The sequence below is a fragment of the Danaus plexippus genome, chromosome 19, assembly GCF_018135715.1.
Source record: "Danaus plexippus chromosome 19, MEX_DaPlex, whole genome shotgun sequence".
In the NCBI taxonomy this organism is placed as follows: Eukaryota; Metazoa; Arthropoda; class Insecta; order Lepidoptera; family Nymphalidae; genus Danaus; species Danaus plexippus.
The window spans coordinates 6,046,279-6,059,311 of record NC_083549.1 but is presented as its reverse complement, the minus strand read 5'-3'; the positions used below and the strand labels follow the sequence as shown (position 1 = coordinate 6,059,311).

General features: G+C 31.4%; 2 protein-coding genes across 3 annotated transcripts; one reads left to right on the top strand and one right to left on the bottom strand.

Annotated features, from left to right (window-relative positions):
* The first annotated feature begins 265 nt into the window (after positions 1 to 265).
* On the top strand, positions 266 to 8,850 carry LOC116767876 (ubiquitin-conjugating enzyme E2 Q2). The gene is made up of 8 exons (XM_032658388.2): positions 266 to 545; positions 3,252 to 3,368; positions 3,730 to 3,830; positions 4,565 to 4,700; positions 5,246 to 5,417; positions 7,383 to 7,574; positions 7,941 to 8,168; positions 8,504 to 8,850. Exons 1-8 carry the CDS (start codon positions 384 to 386, stop codon positions 8,533 to 8,535), a joined length of 1,140 nt encoding a protein of 379 aa, XP_032514279.1. The 5' UTR covers positions 266 to 383; the 3' UTR covers positions 8,536 to 8,850.
* A 164-nt stretch (positions 8,851 to 9,014) lies between these two features.
* Positions 9,015 to 12,349, bottom strand: LOC116767880 (glutathione S-transferase 1-like). 2 transcript variants are annotated; one of them, XM_032658391.2, is made up of 6 exons: positions 12,203 to 12,349; positions 11,738 to 11,895; positions 11,333 to 11,391; positions 10,954 to 11,101; positions 9,423 to 9,616; positions 9,015 to 9,219 (listed from the first exon to the last, which is right to left on the bottom strand). In XM_032658391.2, the coding sequence occupies exons 2-6, from the start codon at positions 11,891 to 11,893 to the stop codon at positions 9,084 to 9,086; spliced, it is 693 nt and encodes a 230-aa protein (XP_032514282.2). In that variant the 5' UTR covers positions 11,894 to 11,895; positions 12,203 to 12,349; the 3' UTR covers positions 9,015 to 9,083. The 2 variants fall into 2 exon arrangements, with proteins under 2 accessions (XP_032514282.2, XP_061379594.1); XM_061523610.1 differs by having other exon boundaries at positions 9,448 to 9,616.
* Between the last annotated feature and the right edge of the window lie 684 nt (positions 12,350 to 13,033).

Here is a 13,033-nt window from a genome sequence, read left to right as displayed (position 1 = left end):
TTAATCATAAATATTTTATGTGTACAAAACTAATTAAGCTACGTAAATGCAAAAAAAAACAAAATTAAAACTTGTTAAATGTAGAATCAAAATTTGTATCAGAGATTTGAAAATATTTGTCAACATCAAAGGAAGACAATAAAAATTAGAGAACGTAAATACTAATATTATTATTTAATCAAAAATTAAAAAGACTCAAAGTGAGACAGATGATTTCCCGTTCTTTTTATATTAATGCGCCCTCTACTGTCAATAATTAGTAGATATCTGATCCGCCATTGCGTTCCGCCATTTTGCTTGGTCGGGAGTGAACGTAAAATTATTTCTATGTATTCTAATGTGGCAAATAGTTTTTAGTTTAAAAATTAGTGTTGAATACACTAATGGCTTGCTTAAATACCCTTAAGTTAGAAATAAAGACTTTAGAACAAGTGTTTCCAAAAAACCATGAGCGGTTTCAGATAATGTCAGCTAGTGTCGACGAACTGACCTGCAGATTCGTTGGCAAAAATGGAAAGAAATACGAAATACACGCAAATATTACGGTAAGTACCATAAGTCCATAACGTTTCTGGTTTATCTAATTTTCAATTAAGTTGATGAAAGTTTTGATAGCACGTATTGATTATCGTTAGTTAGGACAAAGGGTCGTGTTTATGAGGGCAGGGCTGTCAACAGAGGGTGTACGGAAGTGATTATATTTCTAGTGTGAAGTAAATCGCGTGTTCTCGCTCATATAACAGAAACTATTCCTGTTATTTATATTGTTGTCTGTTGGTTATGTGTTATCAATGCGCGCATGTATTAATCATAATATGGCATGTTTTAAATGATTTTGCGTATAGGTGACGAATCATCGTATTGATTATTCGAGAATTTTGTGTAAGCGCAAGTACAAGGTGTTAAAGCTATTGAGGGTAAGAAGGTTTTGTTTGGGTAACGGTAATAATGCGCGTTTTTGGGACAAAGGCTCTTAGTCATGCTGGGTACAGAGGCTACCTGCTTTTTGTGACGGTCGACTATTGTTAGTGTGAATAGTCTCCACAGCAGTTGAGATTTATTGCTGTTTCTTACTGTTTTTCGGCACAAAGATAAATTTTCTATATAAATAACCCTAAAAAAACTGGAAAAATAAATTTATCATAAATACCTTTATTATGATAATTTAAAGTTTCCTAATCTATATCCTTGTTTTAAGTATATGTGCATTAATATAGTATGTTATTACTTAAAGCCAATAAATTTTCCTCTTATTACCTATGAATAATAATAAAATCCTTGTATGAAATAATGATCTTGTCTCTTAATATTTTTTTATTGATATATAAAATTGTTTTTCCTTTATTGTGCCTAACATTAACATTATTAAGGTGTTGTGTTTCCCATTCTTACAGTTATGTACAAGATTATTTATTAACATAAAAGTAAATGGGGCTTTCGGTATTGTAAATAGTTAGTACTTATTTATCTTTAAATAAAAATTATTTATTGAAAACCTTATAAAAAGTGAAAATATGAGAATAAATTATATACTTTAAATAAACATAAACATAAGCAGCTCCACAGTTTTTAAACAAATGTTGAAAGAATTTAAATTAATGTGTGTGTTATTCTAAAATTAAGGTTGAATAGCTGTAATGTACACAATTTATTAGAAATTGTTTTTAAATTAATATTTAATTGAAAAGCATACTTACACACATTATATATGTATATATATAGTTAAAGTAACAGGATTTATTACAATAAACAAAGGGTTCTTTTTAATATAAACATTGTCCCATTGCAAGTTTGATGATTATCAAAGAAACTTTTTCTTGCATAATAAAAGCTCTCCATCATCCCCGAGTCCTGGGGAAAGTAAATTTTTTACAGACATTTTACATGTCTGGACTACCCATGTATAATATGTTCAACATTTTTGAAATTCCTGAGTAAACAAATATATTTTGATCATTGCTATATAAATTATAACTAATCAATACTTTAGACATTATTAGTATAAAGATTTCATTAGGTGTTCTCGTTTGTGTTATCATTAAAAAAATATTTAATATGTTTATTATATGTAAACATAAATTTTGGAGTACATAAGTTTTGTGTTGCCGCAAGTGGGTCAAGTGAAATGTGTTCCTGACATCTCCGCGTTCACTATTCAAAAGCCCAAAGTGTAGTATGAAAAATATAATTGGCTTGCATTCACAGATACAGAAACTTCGTTTAATCTGTCATTGGCACTGTAAGCTTTGTTTGTATTGTTTATATGAAATATGTTGATAAAATATAACTTGTTAATATATTTGTTATATTTATGCCTGTGACTTTACTCGCAGTAAATTATGTGATCTATATAGATAATCTTTATAACAGACAAATAATAAACAAATTTATGGAAAGATTAACATGCTTTTTGACTTGTACAAATCTTTTTTTTTTAAATTTCAAAGTCAAAAGATCAACGAGTTCAGGAATTAAGTGTTTAGGCATAATAACTAATGAATGCTATTGACATTCCGTTTCCTTTTGTTCAATAACACCTGCTGGTGGATTGGTTGTTAGCTTCAAAATTGTTGATTTTAAGCAATTTTTTTTTCTCTTCACACTATTTGATAAGGCACTTTTATGTGATTGCAAGCAACAAAGTCTTTTATTTTCTTCCCATTTCAGTCTATTTTTCTGTGTTACAAAATTTTTTTATTTATCTTTTGAATTTTATAATATTTTAAAATAATAAATGGTTTAGAATGATAACAGCTTTCTTTTGTTAGCGTTTCAACTTTTTCAGTTTAAAAATTTGAAAATTGAAAGTTTTGTTACATTAATAATGATAAAGAAAAAAATAGTTAACAATTTAAATTTATCTAAACGACAGATATTTTCTCAACTATCAATATTTATATATATATATATAGTTATTATCATTATTATTATTAAACTTAGGTAATTCAGTTTCAAATAAATCCATTAACTAATCAAGAAACATAGTACTTGACTATAATGTATTAGGTATCATATCCAAACCTTCATTATATCAGGTACTAATACATAAACCGGTGTCAATATATCTTCATTTTATATTTTAATAACTGCTAGGTTAAACAAATATTATGTTAGCTCTTCGTTACATAGTATGATTAATATGCCTCTATATTAGTAATAGTTAAAAATATTACGCTATGTATATATATAAGATTGCTAAAATATATAATAACGTTTTAATAGTTTTTGTTAATATATCCTTCTGTAACCAGGAGACGTATCCTAACACGCCGCCGGTGTGGTTTGCTGACAGCGAGGATCCCATTGTCACTAATGCTGTCCAGATCCTCAGTAACACACAGGGGAGAGATAATCACGTTATAAATCAGGTACTTTCATGACCTACCTTACCATATCTTTATTTACCTTACCTTTCTCTACGTCCATCTTTTGCAGCCATTATACCCTTACTTTTGATCTGTTTGTGTTTTATATTAATTGGAACTAATTACAAACACATGTTTCTTTGTTTACAAACAAATTTTTACTTTTTGCACGAAAAATAGACTAAGTACATATAAAGTAATGTATTTTTCGTTTTATAATATTTCAATAATTTTCGGCATCTTCGCTATACTTTAGATGTCTCCTTACCTAAAAGTTTTTAACGTTCAAATCAGCTGTAATTTTTTTTTTTGTAGTACTTCTAAGTACTATCGGATAATATTTATAAAGGAAATAAAAATCCAGGTGGGTATACTACTGAGAGAGCTCTGCAAACTACACGGTGTCCCGGAACCACCTGATTTGGACTCATTGTCACTGCCAGTACATCCGGCGCCTCATCAGAGGTAGGTCTACCATAAATGATGATGAAGGGATAAATTATGTTACGAGGATGCCGATGCTACATTCCCGTAAAGTTTCATAGTAATCATTTCAGTATGTTCTACCTCAATAAATTAATACGTAAAGCATTCAAATATTTTCATGAAAATGAAAATTACATTATAAGTGTTATATATTTGTTGGTATAAATACTTTAGTTAGTTCTGAAATATTTCAATTGCCTTATAAAAGTATGAATAACACCTTCAATTAAATACTTTACGTTTGATTTATCAATTGTAATTTTGTAATAATAATCTGAGTTACTCGCTGTAGAGGAAGGGAAGTATACATTTTGTTTCTCGCAATTTACATTATGGAAACAAAAGACGCAAGGCCGAAGACGACGGCGGAAGCTAGTGGCTTATTAAATATTCAACCTCTCGTATAATTAAAACTCAAAAGTCAGAAGCGTAAACGAAATGCAATAAAGAATTTAGTTCCTTTACTATCTGACTTATATATGTGAAGTTGTATCTCCTTAAATATATATGTGTATAAAGATATCGAACGAGCTATCTATCAAATTGATTTAAATTAAAATTTACTAAGGTCTGATTCATTAATGTGCCGAAATAACTTTACTCTCGTCTAATTCAATAGCTCTCTATTGTTTGGTCATATTTTGTTATCTCTCATATTAATATCTTTGGAAGAGTTTTTGTGTGTTGTTTATCATGACTGTGTCAATTTCCAGAGTGCCAAGTGTGACATCAAACGGTGCTGAGTCCGGTACTGAGGAGGATGAGGAGATGGCTGCCGAGGAAGACGAGTCAGAGGGTGAGGATGACTTGCCGCTAGAAATGGTTGATGATGCTGGCAGGAGCAACAAGGTGGGTATTAGTATGAAGAGAGGGGTAATAGTATAAAGTCGGGGTATTAGTATAAAGAGAGGGGTAATAGTATAAAGAGAGGCGAAATCTCTCATCAGTCCATGGATTCACCCTGCGGGTGCCGGGTGCATCGCGTAGCAGCGAGAGGAGAATGAACAGCACCTGGGACTTGCGACCCAGATGTAGGTTTAAGATACAGCTATCTAACGCGCTTTACATGCTCACCTCCACCGTCCAAACTCCTTTGACCACAATTTAATCTATGTGGACCTTGCTATTGGCCTTAGAGAGAAATGTGTAGAGTGTTAAAGCTTTTGTTTTCTTGTGACCTTAAGTTTATAGTGATACAGTTGTTCGCTTAACAAAATATACGTAATATAATTCTTTAAAAATATATTTAGTGGAACAACATGAAATAAAAATTAATAATATTGAAAAGTAAGACACAAATCAAAAGTATTTAATATATTTTTTTATTATGTAATTTAAAATGTATGTGAGGTTATACATAGCATATAGTTATATAGATATGTTATAATTTACAGGACGACATGGAAACAGAGCACCTAGCGACACTAGAGCGGTTGAGACAGAACCAGCGACAGGATTACCTGTCGGGCAGCGTCTCGGGCAGTCTACAGGCCACGGACAGACTGATGAAGGAGCTCAGAGACATATACCGCTCACATTCCTTCAAGAACAACATGTACTCTATAGGTCGGTTGATAAACATTCATATTAAATTAAAAGAAATAACAACGTACGAGCGATTAAAAGGTTTTGTGAGAGAAGGAATTGGGACTAAAAAATAGTCAAGCCTTACTCTATCATTAAGGCTCAGGTTTGGACTATAATGATGGATATGTATGAGAGGCAATACAAAATTCTAGAGGATATGTATGTGTCTGCGTCTAGACCAGACATATTGATGTATTCGCGAATTTTAATGCGCTTTGTGATAATAGAGCTTACGGTTCCTTTGGAAAACAACATGCCCAAAGCCTATACCGCCAAGGTCAACAAGTATTACGAGCTCACTAACGAACTCACTAGATCTTCGTCATAAATTTGTACGCGGTAGAAGTCGAAGCGGAAGGTATAACAGTTAAATCTCTCTATAACTTATTAAAAGACGTGGGGCTGTCCAGAACTAACATCAGTTCATTCTTAGAACGTACTTCGAAGGCAGCTCTAGTAGGTTCGTTTCAAATTTGGTGAAGTAGAGAGAGGAGCTTGGATTGTGGAGGTGAGCGTTTAGCGCTCGTTAAGTAGGGGACCCTTAAACCTACACCTAGGTCGCAGGTCCCAGGCACTGTTGAAGCTCCTCTCCCTGTAACGCGATGGATCCGGCACCAGCACGGTGAATCGATTGAAGGATGAAAAATTGTCCTTGTCTGTGTACATGAAGACACATATATATTGTTTTTAATGTTATTTACCTCAATCTTACTGACGTGTACACTGCAAACTACAGGTTTAAGGCCTCTGCATATAGTAAAATCAAATAAAACCTAAAAAAAAACACTAAACAAGAAATATCAACCATGTTAAAAATGCTTTTCATACCTTAAAAAGTTATCGAAAGACCCTCTCTTGTATTATTTTTAATTTATATTTATAAAAATCCATTGCATCTTGTGCATTATTATTTGCTTTTATGTAAAGCACTTCAAATGCCATATTGCAAGGATGGACAATAACTGAAAACATTTCCATTACTCTCTTAACACAAAAGCTCATCCTGTTGGTGGTGTCTGAGATGGTCACACCTTGTCTAACTCCTTTGGAGTTTTTGTTATAAATAGCCCCTGTGGTTTGCGTAATCCTAAACCAAACAGAACGACATTTACCTGCAAAATATGTTTATACTGTTTCAGTGTTCCATATTTCATGATACCTTCGACTCTTCCAAATCTCTAGTACCATGGCCCGATAAGCATACAAAGACTATATTGTAACAACCAACATGCTTGGTTATTGTCACCACACAGTTATCTTGTCCTTGGCGCCACTCGCAACAAAACTTTGTCTATTTGAACATAACATTTCTAATTTGAGTTTGTCCGTCCAAGGAGTATTTTTGTGTTACACACGACAGCCTTCAATAATTTGAGCTGTAACTCGCCTTTAGATTTTTCTTCGTTGTTTAAAGCGACTATGGCAGATGTGTTACTGACAACTTCATTTTAAAATACTGTGATTAAATGACTAAGTAGAGAAATAAATTAATGACAACTCAGTTTTAGGAAGCAAAAATAATCCTGATAATTGTAAACGAGACGTTAAATAAACAAGTATATATAAGCATGACTCCACAATCTGATGTCTCGATAGTGTGTAAGCTTAAAATATGTTATAAGAATGATTTTTAGAAAATATTATATAATAATGGAATACACAGGTGTACAAAATATTTTTTTTATCATACGTACTTTTGTAATATTTAATGTAACAAAAATAAATAACAAACTTATTCTGATTTTATATAAAATCTGGTCATTTTTCAGTTTCATATAGAATAGCATATTTTACTGTAATAATTGTGACACATAAAATTTCGTAATATATAAATAAATTTTTCATAATTGACATATGAATTTTGAATATCATTTTATGGCAACACTACATGCTATATATAATATCAATGTTTCTATGTATTAATGAAGGTTTTTTTTCTCTTAGAATTAGTGAATGATTCGCTGTATGAATGGAACATAACGCTGCGTTCCGTGGACCCTGACAGTCCGCTGCACAATGACCTGTTACTCCTCAAGGAGAAGGAGGGAAAAGACTCTATACTCCTTAATATAATGTTCAAAGAAACCTACCCCTTCGAACCGCCATTCGTGAGGGTCGTATACCCTGTTATATCAGGTAACTGTACATTATAAATGTAACTAATATGATGTGCAATGATACGCAAGTACTTATTCCAGTATCTAGTATGTTGAATTTGATTGCTGCAAAAAACAACTTTTACTTTAAATTAGGTTTTTAAAATTTCTTACAAAACTGAAATAAGGAATGAGCTATAAACAATTTTCTTTTTTATAAAGGGATAGTACACACTTAGTTCTCAATGTTTCAAAAAGTGTAATCATATCTTTGTTAACTTTTTCTTTTATTTTTTATATGCCAGTCATAACCAACTCTACCAATATGAGCAATATATCATCACATAACATCATTTATAAACTATATTTATATGTCAAATTTAATCTATTTTTTCTATCTCCTCAGGTGGGTATGTATTAGTGGGGGGTGCTATATGTATGGAACTGCTGACAAAACAAGGCTGGTCGTCAGCGTACACAGTAGAAGCTGTCATCATGCAGATAGCCGCTACCCTGGTGAAGGGGAAGGCCCGTATACAGTTTGGGGCGTCGAAGGTCGTGTCGCAGACTCAGTATAGTCTAGCTCGAGCTCAGCAGAGCTTCAAGTGCCTAGTGCAGATACATGAGAAAAATGGTGGGATATATAACCTTTGTATTAACAAATGTTAGTTTTGAAAAACTAATGCAGCATAAAGAAGAAAAATATAAATTTAAATGTGTAAATACTTTTAACAATTACCGTAAATAATTTTTTTTACAGAATATAATGTTACATTTCAGTGTAGATACACTTAAATGTTAAATTTTCACCTATTAATATTTTTAAATTATTTGAAAAATTCTGTATGTTTATAATTCATAATATGTATGTAGTATGCAAAATTTATAATCTGACTCAGTACTATATCTCTCTAATTATGATTGTATAATCTTTGTGTCGTTTTATTTACATTTTTATAAATTTTTCAGGCTGGTTCACTCCGCCGAAGGAGGATGGCTAATGCAGTCGTCTGAGGACAAGCGTGCGACATTTCAATCAAAGTGACTGGACTTGGACGTTTGTTCCAAAGTCTATGCGTGATGAACTATCTCGTTTAGTTGTGTACTTCGATATATAAGTGCTATTATGTTCCGACCGGCAATCGCGAGAGACCTTTATAAGACTTATAGGAAATGTGTAACGTTTTTTGTAATCATTAATTTCACAAGTTATCCATTGGTAGCCTAGACGTTACTGGAGTGTAAAGTTAAATAATAATATCTTTGCATTTCTTTTTAGTTATTGAAAATAAATGAAAACCTGTGATTCGTAACGATTCCGTTGTTTTCGTGTTACAACCACGCTCCACGCTTCAATAGCAAATCTAATTGCATTGGTATGTACAAAAATAATTATGGTACATAGTTAGAAATGAAAAAAAAATCACACAAAAATAACTGTTTGCTTAAAATGGTATAATAAAATAAACAAATTTCAATATAACCTTAAAAAAATTATGTATTCAGTACTCTATAATCAAAAACTATCTTCATATATTTTCCAATATATTTACAGCTTTGACAATTTTTTCTGCTCCATTAATTTCTTCAACCCGGTCACATGTAATTCTGCCCCCGGATCGTTTATTGTTTTACACACCGGTAGACTTGACATTCTGTTGTACCAATTCAGGAGTTTGGGATATCTGGGTAACAATAAAATATATGAAACAAAAGTTAGTTAAATAGAACTGGCTATAAAAGTATCAATTTCGCTCTCTAAAATAATGATTTTATAACACCGAAGTCTGAATTACAATTTAGTTACTGTTACAAGAAATTTTGTCCTCATGCATAAACATTTTATGGAATAAAATGTAAGTTTACTATATAGTTAGTATTAACTAACTTGTTACTGTCTATTGGATGCAGACCATGAAGTGATGACATCGTAGCAAGAACACTGTAATCGGCTAAGGTAACATTATTATCTGCTATATACAGCGTGTTTGATAAATACGCTTCTATTATTCTATACGCATCCTCTATATTACGTTTCATCGATTGGGATAATTCGCTCAATCTCCCCATATAAGTTGGAGCCTGAAATATCGATTTATGTCATTAGTTGAATTTTTATCTACAGTGGACCCTCGGCAGTCAAACAAACATTTTGCAGAGCACTGTCTAAAATGTCGGATTACAGAGTAGAAAAGAGCCTAACACCCCCTATAGTCCGAATTTTTTTTACAAAAGAATACCTTGTCCGAATTACAGATCTAGTATAAGATTGTTCACGTTTTTTTTTCTTTTTTTTATGTCAAAAGGAGGCAAACGAGCACGCGGCCTACCTAATGGAGGTAGTACCGTTACTCATGGACATCGCAAAAAATTTTGCAGATGCGTTGCCACCCTATTTGGGGAAGAAGGAAAGGGTGGGAAAAGGGAAAGGGCTACCGGCTCTCTCTCACTCATCGGACGAAACGCGGCCGTATCAGACTACTTCACTCCGATCTTCTGTGAGAGGGTGGTACTGCCCCGCTCGAGCCAGCCCATGTTCGAGCTGTAGTAATTTCACCACAGCTAGGCTCTACCGCCCCAAATTACATATACCTACATATGTGCTCTGAAGTACAAATCATGCTTCATTATGTATGTCAAATCTAGTAAATTAAATGGCACAATGGAAATATCACGTTTTATTATAAAATTAACGTAGCATATGTAGTCAAATTCAAACTGGGCAATGAGATCAAAAAAATATCTTACGCGTCGAGCACAATAGAGATGGTGGGTACAAGTTGTAACTTGTTCATTGGTGCATTAGCAAACATTATCAAGAAAATATTCATAATGTGTAATAGACAATAATTTTTTAAGACTTTCGCGAGTATTTTTTTAAATCAAACTAATATTTTTCGGATTACTACGCGCATTTTATTATTTTAAAAACTACACACTTCCGACGTTTCGGTAACTTTACAGCAACCATGATCACGAACAGACGAGAACCTCCAATTTTTAAAAATAATAAAATAACGGGTTAGTTTCATTTATAATAGACAATGTCGGATTATAGGGGGTGCTGGATAGACAGGGGCCAGATTAGGGGGGGATCCACTGTAATCTTGTTATATATTTTGCATGTATAATATATATATTACATATATATATATTGTGACATGTGTATTAAGTAAAAAATATCAAGATAGAAAAATCAATGAACTTAAGGTTATTATTAAAAAAATATATTCCCTGTAATATTTTCTATATATATAAATAGTGAGAACAAACTCCATTGAAGGAAACTATATACAGAGATACTTTATTGATGTTTAACAAATTTAAAGTGTACATTATGTTAAAACTAGTTCTTAAATAAGACGTTTTCATTTATATATTTTTTTAATAAAAATGAATAAACAATAATATCTACATACCATCACAGATCTGAGTCGAGCAAACAACACCCCACAGTCGAAAAATAGTATTTGGTTGATTTTGGCTCTAATTTTTACATTGCTTGGATATAGGTGATCATGTTCTGGCTTTGCGTACTTGTCAAAAAGGTAAAGTATTATAGCATGACTGAAAACATATGAATATTACCTTATTACCTAGACTATAGCACCTAGTTTAAATTATATAAAACAGATAAAATGAAAGTTGATTTATTATTGTCAGCGAATCTTAAAAATTAACTAAAAACTTAGACATTTTTGATGATATTACATACAAAAAGTGAGTTCAAAATTCATTGGTTTGTATTTATAGTTACAGCATAGCATTATATTTAAATATTCACATGTCTTTACTCACCTATCCCCTAAACAAAAACCATCATCTTCTATGTATGGAATGGTTCTTAAAGGATTTTTCTAAAATATAAAATAAAATTAAACACATACATTACTACGTATGAATAAATAACTAGTTAGATAACTTAAACAACTAGTGCAGATGTCGGAAGCATTTCTTACAAGTTTTAAATTCATAAACAACTTTTCCTTCTGAGACAAAGATGTGGATTTAGTAAAAAATATACATATTAGACTGGACAGCAATCTTAAACCATGTCCCTTACATCTCAAAGGATGGAATTGCTGAAAGATGTTTGTATGGGACAGTTTATGTGTACTGAGCAAATTGTTTTTCTGTCCATTACAAACACTTAAGGTATCTAGAAGTATATATTGGAGCTACATAATTAAAATCTGTATTTACAGCTGTCATTTCTGGTGTGTCCTGTTCCCTAAGCACTGGATTTATCTCACAATTACTATATTGTACTCCTAATATTTCAGCTACCATCATAACCGCTCTGGCCGGGGGACTTGCATCAGTTTTATATAATATAGGCAAGTTGCCGGCTTTAGACATATCTGTAACACAAAATGAAGTAGCTAGGAAGAGTGTGGATAACTTGAAAAATTTAAGATTTATTTAAATCAATCATTCAATTTTATATTAGAAATTTCTAGTAGACATCGATATATGAAACATTTTAACTTTAGTAAGCAAATAATATAAAGGAATTCTTAAGTAAATACGAAAAACATAAGCATATTGTAAGATATATAAAAACAGGTTGAATTTTTACAAAAAACAAGGAGAATCTTGTAAGCAATTTTTGTTTTATATATTGATACCAAAAGTACTATTATCAATTGTCAATAAGTAGTGTAGTACCTAATCTTTGTTTGGGTATCCTTTAATTAAAAACAAAGATATTCTACGACTTCTTAAAAGTTTTAAGCTATTAATCAATTCACATTTGACATGTTTGCTTATGTGATAATAAAATTAAATTATCAATTCCTAGTTACGTAGTGTCAAACGTTTGTCAATAGAAATGTCATAAAATTATTTCTTTACTTCCTTAGCTTATGCTATTGATATGATTATGATGTTAAATTATTAACCTTTAATAACGTATGATAAACCTGCTTAAATATTTATAGTTCTTTTTTTGGTTAAAGAACCCTTTACAGTCGTGCTCAAACGGTCCATATAAAATATTACTACTAACTCCTATTGCTTCCGAACTCATGACGGGTTGTATGAATCTTATTTTACACGTTACTTGTAATGCCTACAAATATTTTATGGTTAAATTGTAGTTTTCGTAGTTAATTTTATTTTAGAAACAAAAACTAATACAGTTACATAAAGAAAACATTTTAAACCATGTTGTGTGGCTCTAAAAGCACTGCAGATTGCAGTGAAGTCAAAGTAATTATATATTTTTTAATGTATTAACAAACAGTAGATATATATTTCTGAACTTCAATATTTTTTCATGCTAATTAATTCTGTTACTATGAGATAGAAGATTTATTAATTAAACTTTTTTTTCAATGTTGCTAATTTATGTCCTGATGTTTTAGTTAGGAGTTTCGGTTAATATATTAGAATACTCAATTTATTTAATTTATATTGATCACGGAAATAATTATAACCACTTTGATATTATGAATTACTTACATAGAAATTACATTTACAATAAAGAATCGTTTATGT